Source organism: Giraffa tippelskirchi, chromosome 1, assembly GCF_054371585.1.
Source record: "Giraffa tippelskirchi isolate mGirTip1 chromosome 1, T2T-mGirTip1v1.2.pri, whole genome shotgun sequence".
Classification (NCBI taxonomy): domain Eukaryota; kingdom Metazoa; phylum Chordata; class Mammalia; order Artiodactyla; family Giraffidae; genus Giraffa; species Giraffa tippelskirchi.
The window spans coordinates 65,233,591-65,253,979 of NC_137275.1; the positions used below are offsets into that span (position 1 = coordinate 65,233,591).

The window sequence follows — 20,389 nt, forward strand, 5'->3', positions numbered from 1 at the left end:
GAAGCAGAGGGAATACCTTTTAATTCATTCTATTACCCTAAAAGCAGACAAAGACATTATAAGAAAACAATTTATAAAATAAAACAATCACCAATAATAGAATATTTAAAGAGTACTTTGTATACGCTCTGGCAAATAGACATTTAAGAGCAATAAATTATGATTTATAAAAGCAATCTTTGAAAAGCAAAGTAGCCCAAATTTTTAGCATCAGAGAATAATTTTAATATATGTATCTACTTGGTATTTTATTCAGACTTAGACTATCCATTTAACTAAAGAGAAGAAGAAAATATATACTTAAGAAATCAAAGAACTCACAAAGAGTCCTAAAATTTTATACTTAATTGTTCAGTGAGCATTTAGATGAGCCTACCATTTTTAGACACTGTACAAGATACTGACATTGAGATAATGAAGAAGAAAACAATTCCTGTTCCCAGGTACCCAATCTAGAAAGACCGTGAATTTGTTAGTTGCTCAGTCGTGTCTGACTCTTTGTGATTCCATGACTGTAGCCTGCCAGGCTTCTCTGGCCATGGAAGTCTCCAGGCAAGAATACTGGAGTGGGTTGCCATTTCCTTCTCCAGGGGATCTTCCTGACTGAAGGACTGAATTTGGGTCTCCCACATTGCAGGAAGATTCTTTACCATCTGAGCCAACGAGGAAGCCCCAATCTAGAAAGGGAGGCAGACAAATAAAGTAAGAAGTATGGTATATGTTTCTTTGACTTTAGGTCTTTGCTCCTGCCCTGGTTATGGCAGGAGGAAAAAGAAGGAAGTTCTTAACAGTAGCAGTGATGGAGTTGGGAGAACACAAGGTAGAGGAGAGGTTAGGAAGGTTTCTCAGGAAAGGTGATGGAATAAGCTGCACATGAAAGAAGAGCAGAGTATCCAACAAGAAAAAAGTCTGAGACTTTTTGTTTTTTTTCAGGGAGAGAACAGCATGGTAGAAAGAGAGACAATTCAACATTTCTTGGATGACCATAAATGCATCGAGGTAAAGATTATGCCTTTTCTTTTAGACATCATGAGTCTGAATACTTTTGGAGCATGTATTAAGAGTTCTGTAGGAAACTGGAAATAAAAGTTTTAGACTTAAGACAATGTTTGATTGAAAACAGAGTTGAAGCCATTACAGAAAAAATGATTGGTGAATCAGACAGTCTAAGGAAAATGTGCAGAATGAAAAGATCAAAATTGAATTCTGAAAAACACAAGCACTCAAGGTTTGTACGGGAACCCAAATGCAGACTTGAAAACAAAAAAGAAAGAAAGAGGGAAATAATTAAAAAAAGGATGAACTAAATTAAAGACCAAGAATATTTCAAGGACAGAGTAGATAATAGTATCAAATGCAGTAAAATGTAAAGACTAAAATGTGTCCACTGTTTTTGGTATCTTTAGCTAAGACAGTTATCGTCATTTGGTAGAACGTATACCAGAATAAGGAGAAGACAATGGCACCCCACTCCAGCACTCTTGCCTGGAAAATCCCATGGACGGAAGAGCCTGGTAGGCTGCAGTCCATGGGGTCGCTAAGAGTCAGACACGACTGAGCGACTTCACTTTCACTTTTCCCTTTCATGCACTGGAGAAGGAAATGGCAACCCACTCCAGTATTCTTGCCTGGAGAATCCCAGGGACGGCGGAGCCTGGTGGGCTGCCGTCTATGGGGTCGCACAGAGTCGGACACGACTGAAGCGACTGAGCAGCAGCAGCAGCATACCAGAATAAGGTAGACTGAGTGATTATGGGATTAAGAAAGTAGGAGCATTCAGCATAGAATTTTCTTTCACAAGATTTAGATATAAAAGTAGAGGAGGCCAAGAACAGGTGCTGATACAATAAAGTTCACAAGTTTCGTGGAAAGAATTTGGGTAAGTTCCTTCTGATGACTTATGTTTTCTCTGGTTAAGAGAAAGTGATATCTTTTGCTAAGATTCTGAAAAGAAGTGGTTGAGAGTGAAGAACAGAAACAGACACTGGGAAGGCGACGTAAGTGTGACCAGAAAGATCTAGGATGATCAGGCATTGCTGGAGATCTTTAGGTCAGGCTGTGGAGAACCTTGTTGTGAAATCACTAAAGGAAATCTTAAATGTTAATATTCATCTTGACTATTTACCAGTAAGTAAGAACTTAGAGCAAAGTGTAAGAAAATTTTCTATCTTCTTTCAATTAGCAAACTGAAATTAAGCAAAAAATTAAATATGAATGTTTGCTAAATACGGATATTTTGATCCAGAAATCTATAGAAAATATACAAAGACAATGCTTTTAAGCTTATCACGTAATTTCTTAAAAAGAGAAAAAAATCAAAGTTAAATAATGCTTTAATAAAAGTATTAAATAAGCTAACTGCTAGGAACTCAAAGCATCAAATACCAAGCCCTTCTAAGGAGGTAAGATTTTTAAAATAGGTTTATGAGTGTGAAATTTGAAATATTCTGTTTATGTATCTCCTTAACTATGATACATTTGCATGTGTAGCTTATTTTAAGTGACTGAAAAGTAATTGAACAAAACATTCTGATACAGAATTCTTTGTAAGAAGTACTCTCTCTGTCTCCCTCCTCTAATGTACCACCTACAACAATTATTTTGGAGCCGCTATAGTGTGTGCAGGTCACACTTTTACAGTGAATATAAAAGTGTAAGGTACAGAAAGTGTTTTATTTAATAAAATCAAGATTGCCTTTCTGATATTAATTTCTATTTACAGATCTGTCCATTTTGAGTACAGAAAATCAAGATCATTATTAACTCCAGAATGCAAGTGTAAAAACAGCCATTGAACACACTGTAACAAACAATCATTATTTGCGATTACTACTTTTATTCTACAATGATACTTCTGGAAAAATTCTAAATCTATTTTTGAAATGGAAGTAGTTAGTTCCCCTGCAGAGACAGGACTTGTTAACTTAGCTGCTGGTCGATGAAATTGGTAGGTGATCTACACAGTTAGATCAGAACAAGAATTACTACTTCTTTTACAAGAGCTGATACACTAAAAAAAAAGGCCCAAAGTACACTCTAAACTGTTTTGTCAACTGTTACTTTTAAAGTGTCGCCTCAAAGTGTCACCGCAGTATCATTTGGTTTAAAATTGCTCTAAAATAAAGCACAAAACTTAGTCTTTCAAAAAGGAAGCAAGTGATTTTTGATAGTGCTGTTCACAGAGGGAGATTTAAAACACACATACATGTGTGCACATACACACACATAAGCATACATACATAATTTGCAAAGGCCAGAGGTATAGCTTTTATAATATTTATGTTAGTGCTTAATTTTCTTAAAAACAGCATTATTATAAATTATTATTAATTTATTAATAACTATTACTATTATAATTATATGAAAATTAAAAATATATGTATATAATTATATGTGTATATAACTATAATATACATGCATATAATTATTAACTATTATAAATTATGATTAATTTATAATTATATGTAATATATAATTATTACTGCTACCATCAATGGTGGCCTGTTATATCAGGTACTGTGTTAATAAAAGACTCACATTTTATTTAATTCTCACACCACTCTGTGATATAAAAATTATTACCCATACTTAAGCATAGGTAAGTTGAGGCTTGAAGAAATTTATCTCACTCAGCAACTTATTTCAAATAAGTTGGGGGAGCTAGGAGTTGAAACTAGGTTGTATGATTTCAAAGAAAACCCATGTTTTTAACCACTGTCTAGTGAACTATTGTTCTTGCCTGGAGAATCCCAGGGACGGTGGGCTGCCATCTATGGGGTCGCACAGAGTCTGACACGACTGAAGCGACTTAGCAGCAGTAGCAGCAGTGAACTATTAGTTTGCTGTAACTATTAGTTGGCTATTTATGAAAATATTTAAATCAATGATCTGTAGGATCAATGGGCTTAAGCAAAAAAAAAAAACATTCTCTAAAATATTTCAAAAAGAATGTGTTACATATTTTTTCGTTATTGAATCTATTACCTGTCTGTTGGTGATTTCTCTTCATTTTCATTTTATTTCCTAAAATAAAATGTTCTTATACTTAGAAAAATAACATTCTCACATAAAATGTCAATTTTTAGAACTATAAAAATGGTACATATATTCAAAGTAACTGTAGGGACAAAGTACTCATTTACATATACTGAGTAGTCTATCTTTATTTCACCCTATTCTAATTCCCAATTCTACCATACATCCTCACTGACCTAAACCGGTGGACTCCACTTATTAAAATTTTATGGAGTTGGCCAAAAAGGTCATTGGGTGTTTCTATAAGATGGTACAGAAAAACCTGAATGAACTTTCTGGCCAACCCTACACTTATTGTTTATGTATAGGTTCACACTATCCAATTAATTATTAATAATAAAAACATTTATAGTGATTAAATCATACATTAATCTTATCTTAGAACTCTAAACTACAGTGAATTTGAAAATTTAAAAAGGGAATAAATATAAGACTAAGAAAAAATATTTCTGTTTTGAAACATGGGTCTTTGAAGAATAAATATCAAATTTGGCTCATCCTTCTTCTTCTTCTTACCTCAGGGTGACTGGAGATATTCAAAATGAGAGCCCATAGTTCAGCTCTCAGGGCTGTGGGACTTCCTTGTCTGATATACTGTTGAGCAGCAGCACTATCTTGTTCTGTTAGAACTGTCAAAAGTATATTAGAATCTCATTAGAAAATGTGTAATGTAAGAAATACATTGAAATCTTTACAATTTTTTTTAGGATGCTAATATTTCATCTTTGTATCTTAGATAATTAAAACATATCTTGGCAATCTTCTTTACTCTCTGATTTTTGATGTGGTCTTATTTACAGTCCTGTACGTTTTAAGCCTTAGGCTCCTCCACCTCCTACCTTACCTGAAAGTTTTTTAATGTAAGTACCTTGAATTCCTGTGCTTTAACTATAGTTTCATGGATCTGCAACTAGTGATGCACTTAATATATATAATTTAATATATATAATATAATTTAATATATAACTTAATATATATAATAAATTTTGGATTTGAAGATCACATCAAATCATATCTACAGAAACCTTAAATTTCTTAAGCATATTCTACTAAGTCATGAATGTTCTAGTATTTGGAAGTAGTATGTTATTTGAAGTATTACGATTAAGAATTCTACAAACGTATATATCCATTCTATTAGATGATCTTTTAACTATCTGCCAAAATCAACAGAAGAAGTGAAGTTGCTCAGTCGTGTCCGACTCTTTGTGACCCCATCAGGCTTCTCCACCCATGGGATTTTCCAGGCAAGAGTACCAGAGTGGGTTGCCATTTCCTTCTCCAGGAAAATCAACAGAAAAGAGGAATTTTTTAAGAACTGAAAACAAAAAGGATCCAATAACATTTTAAGGCCCCAAATTATTCACAAGTGGTCAAGTTCACAAAATTAATATATTATCCTTTTGTTTTAATTTTTATTTTAATGAAAATATTAACTATTAAATCTAGAAATTAAGCCTCCTTCCAAAACAAACAAAACCAAAATATAAAAAAATAAAAGCAAAAGAAGAAATACTAGACATCTGCTAGTATTTGTCCAACAGTACTGTTTTCTTATATTCTTAAAAGAAAGAGGAAAAAACCTCACACTAAATGAAAATGAGAAAACCAAAAGAAACAAAGGGACCACATGAAATAAAGAGATGAAATGTATTCTTTAACTTGCAATTGTGTTTAATGAAAATATCAAAGCACATAAACACAGTCCTCTAGATTCTGAAAATCGAACTAGGGAGTTTAGACCATGATAATACAACTGTCAGAAGGTTCATTCTGACACGAAGACTTATCTGCACTTCATATTTTAAAGACTAAACAGGATTTATATAAACAAGGAAAAGAATCTTCAAAAGATGGGGAAAATTTATTCTCCAGAACGCTGACAGCTGCTCAGTTATTAACTCCTACCACTGTGAACAGTCACCAGAAGTGTGGCAGTCATTACTTTCTCCTGATGCAGGAGCATATTCCTATTAACATTAATGAGAAGGGTGTGGGCACATCAAAGAGAGAACCTGACTCTGATTTTAAAATGAAATTCTACTGTTGAATGGATTAAGCTAATATCCTTGAGAAATGTGTGCCTGCATTTATCTTTTCCTTTTAGTGAACCATCTGTGTACTTCTTTATCTGCTGTTTATTGATAAAGCCAAAATGATGCATTTCCCCTCTTTATAAAGATTCTTATTGTTTTATCTACATTGTTAATTATGATTCCTTTTTAGGTCTTTAGCTTTTCACGGATTAAATTTCAGATGAGGGTATATGATGCAGACATCTACTTAAAACTGTCTCATTTTCAGAAATTAAAATAAGTTTAATCAAAAGCTTATCTTTTTCGCAAGAGGGAGGAGATATATGTGTACTAAATAGCTGATTCATGTTATTGTACAGCAGAAACCAACACATTGTAAAGCAATTATCTTCCAATTAAACATTTTAAAAAAGCTTACCTTTTTGCCCAATACGTACATGTTCATTTTCAAAAAGCTCTAAAAATGATAAAATAACACTTTTACACAACAAATATAATCAGCCACATTTAGAATAATATTATATATATTTTTCTAGTATTGATGCTTCTAATTATTTTCAAAGCTGGAATAGCTCTACAGGAAACTATCAGAATATTTATATGTAGAAAAGTCTTTTTTCTGAGTTGTTTAAAGTTTATAGAAATTTTAAAAAAATTAAGTATATTTAATAAGAAAAAATTGCTAAACTAACTTCCTTTGTTAAAATAATATAAAACATCTTCTCATAACACAAGTTTCTTTCCATTCATCTTTGACTTTTTCCCCTAAAAACAAAACTTATTGACAGCTTCATTTGCAAACCCCTACTTCCACTCTAAACTAACATGAAAGCATACCCAATAAAAGTGTTAATACTATATAGGTAATCCCACTATAAAAATGCCATTTTAAAAGGTTATATGGGGAAAAGAAAAATTTGTTTTTAAAGTACCAATCATAACAGAAAAAAAAAAAACCTCCTAAACTTGGTCATCAGCATATTAAAAAGCAGAGACATTATTCTGTCAACAAAGGGCCGTCTAGTCAAGGCTATGGTTTTTCCAGTAGTCATGTATGAATGTGAGAGTTGGACTATAAAGAAAGCTGAGTGCAGAAGAATTGATGCTTTTGAACTGTGGTGTTGGAGAAGACTCTTGAGAGTCCCTTGGACTGCAAGGAGATCCAACTAGTCCATCCTAAAGGAGATCAGTCCTGGGTGTTCATTGGTAGGACTGATGTTGAAGCTGAAACTCCAATACTTTGGCCACCTGATTCGAAGAGCTGACTCATTTGAAAAGACCCTGATGATGGGAAAGATTGAGGGCAGGAGGAGATGAGGACAACAGAGGATGATATGGTTGGATGGCATCACTGACTCAATGGACATGGGTTTGGGTGGACTCTGGCAGTTGGTGATGGACAGGGAGGCCTGGCGTGCTGTGGTTTATGCGGTTGCAAAGAGTCAGACACGACTGAGCAACTGAACTGAAACTTGGTCATATTCAACCCAAGAAACTTCTGTTCATTAAAGACCTTTCACTGAGATGAAAAGGTGAGTCACAGAGTGGGAGAATATATTTGTAATATATATCTATCCAGCAAAAGTCTTGTACTTAGAACATAGAAAGCACTCCCAGTAAGTCAAATTAAAAAAGACAACTATTCAATACAAATATGTGGAAGGTGTGAACAGGTTCTTTACAAAAGAGGTAATCCAAAGGACCAGTAAACATACGAAGAAGTGCTCAACCACGTTAGTCATCAGAGAAATGAAATTAAAACCATTATGAAATACACAACCACCACAATGGCTAAATGCAAAGGAAATGGAGCAAATGAGCTTCTCATACAAAGGTGGTAGGAGTGTAAATCAGTCCAACCACCTTGGAAAACCATTTGGCAACATCACTAACACTGAATGTATGCACATCCTACAACAGTTAGCAGCATTACTCTCACATATGAATCTTAATGTGTGTCTATGTATACCAGGAGACTTACACAAGAATATTCACAGCAGCACTACTGTAATATAGTCAGCCCTCCAAATCTGTGGGTTCCACATGTGTGGATTCAACCAACCTCAGACTGAAATATTTTTTAAAAATTTCAGAAAATTCCAAAAAACAAATCTTGAATTTGCTGTGTGCCAAGTTCTAAAAAGCAAAACTTGAACTCAAGTGAATGAACTGATATGTTGGCATACCCTGCTGTAGTCTCCCACCATGTCATGGATTCATGCTGCTTGCCAAGGTAAGCTATAAGGTCAGTAAAAATGAACCAAGCATTTGCAAAATAAAGCAGAAAGAAGCTGAAATTTGTGGAAGTATTAGTGCTGCCCCTACAATTGCAAAAATGGTCTCTGGTTCATGATAAAATGTTTGCAAAGGCATTAAGTGTGTGGCTGGAGGACATGTCACAGAAGCACATTCCTGTTGATAGCAAGATGAGGTATGAAAAAGCACTTAGCCTCTGTGAGCACCACTGTGAGGGGCTGAGAGCAGAGTCTGAAGCTCACAAGGGATGGCTGGCTAGCTTTGTGAAATGCTGCAACCACAAGAACTTAGAGATCATGGGAGAATCAGCATTGGCTGATGCCGAGACAGCTTCAGCATTCCCAGAAGAGCTCAAAAAACTTACAGAAGAGAAAGGCTACCTTCCAGAGCAGATCTTCAATTGTGATGAAGTGGGCATGTTCTGGAAGGAGATGCCCAATAACACCTATTTCCATAAGAATGTAAAGCAAGCCCCAGGGTTCAGGACCTGGAAAGATCACCTTATTCTGGTGCTGTGTGGTAATGCAGAAGGTCACGTGATCAAGCCAGGCTTCATCTACTGAGCAAGCAATCCCCAGGCCCACAAGAACAAAAACAAAAATTGCCGGCCCATGTTCTGGCAATACGAGAAGGTTTGGGTGAAGGCCATTTTGTTCTTGGAGAGGTTCCACCAGTGCTTCATCCCTGAAGTAAAGGGATGAAGAGAAGGGGCTGCCATTTCAAGGTCCTCCTCTTAGCTGAGAATGCTCCTGGTCAACTCCAATCTCTCTGCTTCACCAACGACAATGTGGAAGGCTGCTCCTGTTTCCTAACTCTCTGTCACTACTGCAGTGGTGCATCCAGGTGACTTACATCCACCTCACTTGCAGAAGGTTCCCCACTGCCCTTGATGCTAACCCTGCATGCAGTAGCAGCAGCAGCAGCCGCCACAGTAGCGATTTACGAAAGAGCTTCACAATTGCAGATGCAATTTTGCTCACTGCAGAGGCTGTAGATGCCCTAAAGCCTCATGCATGCTGGAGGCCATTCTGGAATGAAGCAATCAGTGACTCAGGAACTTCCCCGATATTGATGTGGAAATCAAGAATATTTTGAATGTTTCAAGGAAAGTTTGGTAGGGAAGGTTTCTCTGACACAACTGACTGATGACAATGTTGAGGACCACACAGAAGAGCATAGAGAAACCATTACCAACAAGGAACTTGAAGATCTGCTGAAATCCTATAAACACAGATGGTGATGATGATAATGATGTAGAAGATTTAGAGGAGGCAGAGTTGTCAGTCTAGACACTTGAAAAATTTGCAGCAGTTTTTCAAATATAACTAGAGACAGAGAAGATGTGTGTATGTAGAAGTGGGGATGGAGGTGGCAGAAGGGGAAAGGAAAGAATGAGGAGGCAAGAGATGAGACTTGAATAGTAAAAAAAGGGGTTATCTTTGACACAGGGTATCAAGATTGAAAGGTGGTAGGAAAGGACTTCATTTTATTGATCTGGGTGGTAATTTAATAGGAGTATCCAATTATAAAAATTTATTGAGAATGCTCTTAGGATACATGTACTTTTCTATATGCATTACACAGTAACAAAGGTTTTAAAATGATAATAATACATAGCTACATCTAGAGTTGCTGAGATAAAACACATATAACACATAGTATATGCTCAATAACTGTTTATTATTATTATTATTATTATTATTAGCAACAATAATAAGTGGCCAACTTCCTTATCTTACAGTGGAAGAAACAAGTCCAGAAATACAAAGTGACTTTTCCAGGTCACACAACTATCCAGTGGCAGAGGAAAAGACAAGAACAGTTCTATGACTCCTATCTATTATGATTAGTACAACAATATAGACCTTCCATATTTTAAGTCAATTTTTACTCCCTGTTTATTGTAATTAAATATTAATCCAGCCTTTTATGAAAATATTGGCATTTAGGCACAAGAAGAAAGATGTTGGGGAAATGTTCGAGATGAAAACACACCAATTTTAAAACCTATGTTTGTTTATACAAGATAGAATGTCAGTGTTCACTTAACTTGGTGATATGAAAAATAATAAAGATAGTGACGGAAAATAAAGAGAACCATGAGTGCTGCCAATGAAAAATTTTGTCAACAAAATGACTTAGGTATGTCTTATGAGTTTCAAAATTGTTTTAAAGACCCTCAAACAAAAAGACAACATTTAACTGAATGCTAATAAATATACAAGATTCTATACAATAATGAACAGTAACCAAGGAGAGGCAAAAAGCATATTAGTTGACAGATATTAAAAAGTTACTAGATTAATTTGGGAATGACAAGATAGACCTTAACCTAACTCTCATTTTCATTTATTACATGCCATATGGGAGAAATACTAACCAGGAGGCACTTGTGTAGAATCATCTATACCCAGCTGTCCTGTAGTTAAGCCAAGTTCTACAAAGAATTCTTTCTGAAAAATAACACACAGAATTACCATACATCTCAGGCTTTTCTACGCATTATTTAAAAAAAAAATCTCCACCTAGACATCAACTTAAATGAAAATCACAATGGCAAATAAATCTTTGCTTCATTCAAATACCTAAAAAAGAAAAGGACATTACTGAACCTTTAAATAGTAATGCTTTAGTCCAAAATTTTCCCTTTTTAGATAACAAACTAGTCAGTAAAAGTAAAGAATAATTATTCTTTTGAGTAAAGAACTAATAACATTCAACTCTTTCCTTAAACATACATATACAAATAGCACATGCAGTACTTATAAATTTTATTTTCTAAATTCATTGTTTAAAATTACCAATATAATTCTGTATCTGTGCTTTGTATGGTACTGCACTTCACTCAGCTCTTAATCAAATAAACACTGTAAATATCCAAAACAACTTAAATTAATTTTTAAGTAAAATTAGACTATCAAGTGCTCTGCTAAAATAAGAATAAATTAGATTTATTCTCCAGACTTCCTCTACTTATCTACTAATGTCTAAGGAAAGTAACCCTGTTTGTCTGTTTTTTTTAAATACATAAGAACCTCATAGTATTCACATTATTTTTATTCCCTAAGTAATTAAATATTTCTATTAATACTTGCCTCAGTCTTTTGTTACTATTCTAATTGCTAAAACCAAACTTCCTTCTTCTTTAAAAATGGAATTAGTTTTAATCCTTCATAATTATTTATGATTATTTAAATTAGTGACTTGTGTCCCTCATAAAACAGTTATTCAGCATAACACACATATTTTATTTTTGAATAGATTTTAAATAACTGTCATTATATTTCAATCTTTTAACTAAAAACTTGATTTTTATCTGTATCTTAAAAACACTACAACTTATGTTACCAATTTTTGATAACTAAAGAGGTAAAAATTTACTGCTTTGGACTATTTTTTTTTCTATATCAGTAGTGTAAGTGTTAGTCACTCAGTCGTGTCTGACTCTGTGACCCCATGGACAATAGCCTGCCAGGCTCTTCTGTCCATGGAATTCTCCAGGCAAGAATACTGGAGTGGGTAACCATTCCCTTCTCCAGGGGATCTTCCTGGCCCAGGGATTAACCCGGGTCTCCTGCATTGCAGGCAGATTCTTTACTTGTCTGAGCCACTAGGGAAGCCCTGGGCCCTAATCTCAGATTTTCTTCTTTATGAACATGTATTACCTTTTCTGTAACCTCTATCAAAGCATATAATTGTATCGTATTGAAATTATCTATTTACTGTCCATTTCCTCAGTAGCCCGAAGCTCTTGGAAGACAGTCCTATCTCTTACACACACTTGCACCTCCAGTACTTAGCACAGTGCTTAGTGACACGTAACAGAGGGGAGTTAATAAATAGTGAACAACTCTACTGAGCACTAGTTCCAACCTGCTGCCTGTACAGGACTGAACAGGAATTAGTCTGCAACTTCTCTTTAGAGTTAATACATTTCAGTTTCAAGAAATTCCCTTTTGGCAAGATAGAGGTACAGGATTAACAGATAGAAACTACTACATACAAAGTAAATAAGCCACAAGAATATATTGCACAACACAGGGAATATAATCAATATTTTATAACTATACATGAAGTATCACCTTTAAAAATTGTGAATTAATATGTTGTGCATCTGAAACTTATGTAATATTGTACATCAACTATACCTCAAAAAAAATCCTTTTTAATATGCATGAATCTGTATAACACTGTGAGCTAGGTTTGAGGGCGATCTAGTATAGGATCATATAAGACTCACTGAGTCTCACCAAGCTGGTACTCACACAGACAGACCAGGGTTACAGATAAACCATGCACTCCGGAGATGGAACCATTATCACCAGCCACATGATTCAGGAAATGGGGACAACTATCCCTAACGCCTGAAGATATTAAGTATGGTCATAGTTTTTTGAAAATCAGTCACAGGATTCTGATTCTCCAATAGCTAAGAATGTATTTACACCAGCTCCAGGTCCCCTCAGACAGACAGAAGGCATAATTAGCCCCACTTACAACATGCTAAACCTTTTCATAAATCATCATTCCCTGCTTCTTTACCTAGCAAACGCCTTCAAACTATTTCAAATGTCAGTACCTCTGAGAAGATCTACACTTCATGAGAAGAATCTGCCACTTCCTCTTCTATACAGCCATATCACTTTGTACAAACCTCTCCTAAGAGGACTTCTAACATCTTTTAAGATAACGTCTTAAAAATTGTTTTTTATGAAAGTTGTAGCACTAATGCTTAACATTTACTGCTTACTATGTTTCAAGGACCACTTACATGCTTTATATTTATATATTAATTTCCTAAGGCTTCCATTTTAAAAAGTACCACTAATTGGCTAGCTTTAAAAAACAGAAGGGTGCTTCCCTGGTGGCTCAGACAGTAAAGCGTCTGCCTGCAATGCAGGAGACCCAGGTTCGATCCCTGGGTCAGGAAGATCCCCTGGAGAAGGAAATGGCAACCCATTCTAGTATTCTTGCCTGTAAAATCCCATGGGCAGAGGAGCCTGGCAGGCTACAGTCCATGGGGTCACGAAGAGTTGGACACGACTGAGCAACTTCACTTTCACTTTAAATAGAAACTCCCAGTTTCTCACAGTTTTGGAGGCTAGAAGTTCAAAATGTTAACAAGATCATGCTTTCCCTGAAGGTTCCAGGAGAGAATCTGTTCCATGTCTTTCTCTTAGCTTCTGGTGTTGCTGGCAACTGCTGGTGTTCCCTGGCTTATACATGCAACACTCCAATCTCTGCCTGTCATATGACATTCTCCTTCTGAGTCTCTCTTCTCCTCTTCTTTTAAGGACATCAGTCATATTGGATTTTGAGCTCACCCTACCACCCTACTCCAGTAAGACATCATCTTAATTTCATTGCACCTGCAAGGGTCCTATTTTAAATGAGGTCACATTTACAGGTACTGGAGGTCAGGATTCAACACAACTTTTGCGGGGGGCTACAAGTCAACCCATAACATATCTTAAGATATTGATCAATACAATAATTTTATGAGATACTATTATCCATATATTGAATAAGAAAACTAAAGCTCAAGGTTAAGAAAACTTGCCCAAGTTCACACAACCAGTGAGTGGTAAAGCAAGAGGTTAAACCAGGTTAGTTGGCTTCAGAATCTAATTATCTAACCACCATGCTATGCTATCTTCACATACACTAAACATAAGTCAAATCAGCTAAAAGACTTAACAACAACAATAACAAAACATTAGTTCCCCATTTATGCACTCCTCTCCAACACACAAACACACACAATTATAATTATTCCACTATGCAGGAACAGCCACTTTCAGCATTTCTCCTGGTATTTACATCCATATTTTAGGAATCCTCTGGTAGCCCAGGGGTTAGGACTCCACCCTCTCACTGCCAAGGGCCTGGGTTCAATCCCTGGCAGGCAACTAAGATCCCATAAACCATGCAGCATGGCCAAAAAACAAACAAACAAACATATATCCATATTTCAAGTAACAGGTACATTCTGCTATTTTAAATTTAGCAGTTTCAAATAACTATTAATTTTTTTAGTGATAAGTGTGGATTTTTAGCTCAGTATATTCTCTTTTCCTCCCTCTATCATTCCAATATAAGTATATATCAATGCTTAATTACATCTATATTAAGAGTTTGTTATTATTATTATTTAAATATTACTCACTGCTGAGGAATGTAGTATGCTATAAATATGTTTCCTTTCTTGTACTTTTTTCCATACAGTTCATAATTAAACCACTTTTTCACTTATGCATTTTCTCTACTTACCTCTTCCTCCTCCCTTTAACAGTTCTGGAAAGACCCTCCACAATAGTTTTGCACGTGATTAGCACATCGTCAGATCATCTACATTTTTGGTGTTTTCCTTGCAAGTTCTCATCATGGAACTCTACAACCTCTTCTTCCAATATGGATTGCTCTGCTCTGGTGCTGTTGCACAGACTGGCCTGGAAATTCTCTTCACTGGCATTCTGGAACTTATTCTGCTCTTAGGTTGGAAATCCCATTTCCTAGATCCTCTATTTTTCTCTTTTTGTTTATGATCTTGTTTTAGAGCATTTCTACCAATAGTTCCATGAATTAGAATATTTTAGATCATGTACATCTGAAAACAGCTACTTCAACTTCACATTTGATTGACTGGTGGTTATATACAGAATTCTAGGCTTGAAATCATTCAGATTTTTAAAGGCTTTACTTAAAAATCCTCTGGCTCTCAGTCTTCCTGCTGAGAAGTGGCATCAGATGCCACTCTGATGCCTGAAACATTATATATACTCTGTTCTACCATAAAAAGCTTTTAGTCTTCTCCTTTTCAGGTGCCTTGCTATGGGTCTTCTTTCATTCATAGAACTGGGTACTGGGTAGGTCTTTTCATAATGAAGATCCCTGTCTTTCAGTTCTTAAAAATTTTTTAAATTCCTTGGCTTCTGTATTCTCTTTCTGGAACTCCTACTGGCCAGGTGTCAGCCCATCTCGACTGACCATCTAATTAAAAAAACCTTTTCCCATTTATTTTTCATCTCATTGGCTTTTTGCTTTTACACTGTCTTCTGATAGAGATTTCCTGGGCTTTATACTGATTTTTTTCGTACACCATATTTTTTATTTCCCTAACTCTCTACTCATTTTTTTTTGCACATCATATTTTTTATTCCTAAAAGCTCTTTTTCACTTTCTAATGTCTTGTTTTGTTGTTCTAATGAAATTCTGTTCCTGTTTCATGAGTAATATCTTCTCTCTGAGAATATTAATGTTTACTTTAAGTCTTCTGTTGGGAAGATACAGTTAACAAAAGGTTAACCTCTTTGTCCACGTGAAGATTACTTTGGATTTACCTTCTCTCAGCACTGTTGCCCTGAAAATGTACTGGATTATGAAAAAAAAAAATTGTGGAAAGGAAAGCCAGCTACATAACCAGCAATATAATTTACTGAAAAAAAAATATGACACTTGACTGGTAAATTTCATCTGAAATGGAGGACTGTAAGTGGACTATAGAAACCTATTGGAAAACACAGGCCTTAGCTACCTGGTGTGCCTCTTGAGAGGACTTGGAAACTATGCTCATGTGCATTACAAGAAAACAGTTCCTATTGCGCATGAGATTTTCCTATGCTGTGCCTATGTAACCTTGTTACTTCCATTTGTAAGCATTCCTTGTAGGGGCTGGGAAGTAGCAGCCGGTAGGCTGTAAGGACTTCCAATGAAGATCTACATGATACATTGACATGCTATGTTTTCTGTTTTGTATCTCTCTACAAATCTAATTGAACTTTACACCAGGTTTTGGCCTATTGTATCTTGCAAGTGTAGATATAACTTCAAACCTGAAGTAACTATATTGGTGGTCATAATAATTACTCATTTCATAAATTGGCTATTTCTTCTTCCTTATTTTTCTCTGCAGGGTCTGTTTTAGTTTTGAGCTGTGCTTTCAAATTGTAAAATTTCAAATATCTGGAGAGCCTAGGCTGGTCAGACATATTTCGGACTGAGGCAATGAACAACTGACTGGAAGCTCTGTCTTTGAGGCCTGGGCAGAGTATGATAGGCTTTACTCTGAAAAATTTTTATAGACAGCCAGCTTTCACGTTCTTTCTTTTGGTCAACCTTCACTAAATCCTTCTGTTTTCAATACAATGCTTCATTCCTATTCAGCTCTACATTTGAGGTCTCTGAGTTCATGACCTTTCTGCAATGATTATATATACCCCTGGTCTCCTGCAGGGGAGGAGTCGCCGCCAGAAAATGAAGGATGGGACAAGTCTGGGGGTCTAAACCCTTTTATACAATCTCCCTTTTCAGCTCTATGTCTCGTCAATGCCTTCTATCACATGTGGTATCTCCAATTCCTCATTCTTTGAGAAGTTCCAGGGAGAAAATCATCTGGTTTCTTGTATCAGTCAGAGTCCAGTCAAGAAATAGAAACCATATCAGAAGTGTGAACAGGGAAAAACAGATTTAACAAGTGCAGAAAGCAACTATGGCTTCTAGGCTGAAGGAGAGTGAACCAAGGAATGAAGAACTCAGGAAAGGTCCCCCATGTCCTCAAGACTGAGATTCAGACTTTTAAGGAGAGGTTGTGCCTGCCCCAGGAACATGCAGATCAGAAGTGAAGAACAATCTTGCTAGTGAGTACAGGCTGGAGCTGGTTGACTAAGGGCTGCCAAGGTGAATACTACTGGGTCTTCTGTTTGCTGATCTGTTGGCTTCTGTACCTGGAAAGTCCCTTTATCCTACTACGGTCTTGCAATGTCTCTCCAGAATTCTCTATTGACAAAGCCTAATGTCAAGCTAGTTGGCAAAAAGGAAATGTTTACAAGGTCCAGCTCCAGTATAATAAAACAAGGTTAAAAAAAAAAAAGGTAGGTTTGCAAACCACAAATGGTCAGAATGGTCATCATCAAAAAGTCTATAAATAATAAATGCTGGAGAGGGTGTGGAGAAAAGGGAACTCTCTTACACTGTTGGTAGGAATGTAATTTGGTGTAGCCACTATGGAAAACAGTATGGAAGTTCCTTAAAAAACTAAAAATAGACTCATGATATGATCTAGCAATCCTACTCCTGTGCATATATCAAGAAAAGACAAAAACTCTAAATCAAAAATGTACACACACTCCAAGTTCACAGCAGCACAATTTATAACAACCAAGACATGGAAGCAACCTAAGTGTGCATCAACAGATGAATGTATAAAGAAGATGTGTTATATAGATATACAAAGCAATATTACTTGGCCATGAAAAAGAATGAAATATTGCCATTTACAGCAACATGGATGGATCTAGAGATTATCATACTAAGTGAAGTAAGTCAGACAGACAAATACTATATCACTTATATGTAGAATCTCAAAAAATAAAACAAATGAACTTCCTTACAAAACAGAAATAGACTCACAGACATAGAAAACAAACTTACAGTTACCAAAGGGAGAAAGAGAGAGGTAGGGATAAATTAGGAGTATGAGATTAACATATATTCACTACTATATATAAAATAGATAAATAACAAGATTTACTGTATAGCACAGGGAACTATATTCAATATCTTGTAATAACCTATAATGGAAAAAAATCTGAAAAACAATATGTGTGTGTATCTGTGTGTATGTAACTGAACCACTTTGCTGTACACCTAAAAGTAATACAATACTGTAAAGCAACCATAGTTCAATTGTTTAAAAAAGGTAGATTTGGAGCTGAAAGGTAATAAATTGATTACTTCTCATCCATACCTCCCACCTTTCAGAAGCAAAAAGGCTTGACCTTCTTCTTCACATCTGAGTCATTCCTCATTCTCCCACCAGTTCTCTATCTTAATACTTTAAAATTTAGTTGTTTCTTAGTTTCACCAAAGACAATATTTACATTTCTGCGCTCCTTACTATTTTGGGGTAATTAACAAAAGAAAGACTGATGGTAATTTCTTAACTTCTTTGTAAGGAAATCTCTCCACTTTACTACAATTATTCTATTTTAAAACTAATTTCCTTACCAAAATGCGACCATCTGCAGAGCAAAGATAGTCTTTAACTCATCTTATGTTCTTTTATCTCCCTCAGTGTCTTCCATATTAGGAGCTTAAAAAAAGGTTGGTTGAAATAAATGAAATGCATATTCCTTAAAATTTTTTAATAAAATTCACAATTTGTTTCAATCAGTTTTATAGCTATACATCAGGCACCCAAATCCCAATAAGAGGTCTTATAAGTCTATGCTGTTTATTAAAATAAGAAATAAGCAAAAGCATTTATAGATCAATGAAAGCTCACCTTTAATCCTACTAGCAAAGCAACTCACTCTCTATAGAACATATTTACAATAAAAAAGAAATTTTTTCACTTTATTCATTTATTTAATGAGCAGACTGTCCTACTACTTTAGATATATGTTGAACTAAAATATTCTTCCAATGGTTACTCTCTAAAATATGTTAATTTATTTTTAAGTACCTATACTTACCAATTCAGGGATGTCTTTTACTTTGAGAGGAACTTGGATTAAACCCAAATGAGTCCTGAAACTAAGAGAATCACTATTTTCATAATTTGGGTTGCGAAGATTAATCAATACCTTTAAAAACAAATCCAATGAAATTGGTTAGTTTCTTTATACAAAATTTACACTTATAAAATTGGCACTGATATTCTCAGTATATCATCACAAAATTAAAAACTATTTGGGTTATGCACATACTTCGATTACATTCTGAAAGCTATAAAATTGTGTTAAAATACCATAAACATGTTTTCAGTTTAATATTCCAACAGACGATCTATCAAATAAAATACTAAAAAGTTAAAATTTCAGTTATAAAGAAAAACTTTTTCATGTTAAGAAAAAATAAAAATTGTTTGAGTATAATATTTTGCAAGGAAAAATGACAGAAAAATTTAAACTGCTTGATTTCAGTATTTTAAGACATTCAATATTAGACATTGAAGATGTTTAAGACTATTTAAACATTCTGGTAGAGGAAATTACCTATATAAATTATGTTTATATAAAATACAGTCTAATATGCCACAATTAATAAGTACCACAATATGTTTATTAAATTAAAAATTACAGTAGTGTTTATTGCTATATGATGATATTATGAGTAATTTTTGTTTTAAATTTTCTTATATATGTTTTCTCATTTTTCTAACAACATGTATTTTCGGAAGAAAATAATAATAATTTCCAAAAATATTTTTAAATTGCAACTCTGAACGAAAAGAAATCAAGAATTCAGTGAAGAAGTTTATAATGACAGAAACACCAGCATATCTGAAGAACGCATTAATAACCTGATAATTAGTGGGTGACAAAATGAAATATACCACAAGTGCAAAAGAGTTTCCTAAAATTTCAAACACTAAATTGAAGATAAAAATATCAAAGGAATTTATTTAAAAAAATGTTTTTGCAAAGAGCCAACAGTGTTAAATATAGAATAATATAGCACAATACAATTTTAGTCTAATCATGCAAATAAGGGATCATAGTGCATGGAAAACTTAAAAACACAGAATTGAAAAGAAAAACTATGAATACATGGGCAACAGAAAAAAAAAATATTAGAAAAGCAGAAACTATAAGGAAGTGATTATAGAAAAATTTTCTTGAGCTAAAGAAGAATCTCAGCATGACTAATAAAAGAATCAATTCAGCAACAGTCCTTAAGGAAACAGAGTGCTATGATTATTAAGGAGAAAAGATAAAGTTAATTATATAAAAATTATATGAAATTTAAGTGTTAGGAAAGGGATGAGTTTGAGAGAAATCTTTAATAATCTAAGAGAAATAACACTAGCAGTATAAAGGCAGTTTCAAACCAAAGTAACTTCTTTTAAGTTAAAAGGAGACTGTTTATAATTCTAAAAGGCCTGAAATAATTTCTAACAATGCTGGCAAACTTGTATCTGAGAAAACAGGTTCAGAATAAAAATAAAATGCAAAAGATTAAATCATTCATTTCCTCATTCACTCAACACTTATTTACTGAGCAACTATGTGCTAAGCACTGTTACACCTATTTGAGAGAGAGCGTTAAGGACAGGATCAACT

At 34.7% G+C, this 20,389-nt stretch overlaps 1 protein-coding gene across 17 annotated transcripts in view; it reads right to left on the reverse strand.

Annotated features, from left to right (window-relative positions):
- TBC1D19 (TBC1 domain family member 19) overlaps window positions 1-20,389 on the reverse strand; it is a 133,885-nt gene that overhangs the window by 64,151 nt on the left and 49,345 nt on the right. For all 17 annotated transcript variants that reach the window (XR_014066238.1, XR_014066228.1, XR_014066200.1 and 14 more), the window contains 4 exons: window positions 18,800-18,910; window positions 10,708-10,780; window positions 6,490-6,528; window positions 4,552-4,664 (listed from right to left, as the gene is read on the reverse strand). Coding sequence is in view for 11 of the 17 variants with exons in the window: in XM_081531900.1 (XP_081388026.1) it covers window positions 4,552-4,664; window positions 6,490-6,528; window positions 10,708-10,780; window positions 18,800-18,910 (336 nt within the window). In the remaining 6 variants the exon portion in view is untranslated. The remainder of the gene's footprint in view (window positions 1-4,551; window positions 4,665-6,489; window positions 6,529-10,707; window positions 10,781-18,799; window positions 18,911-20,389) is intronic.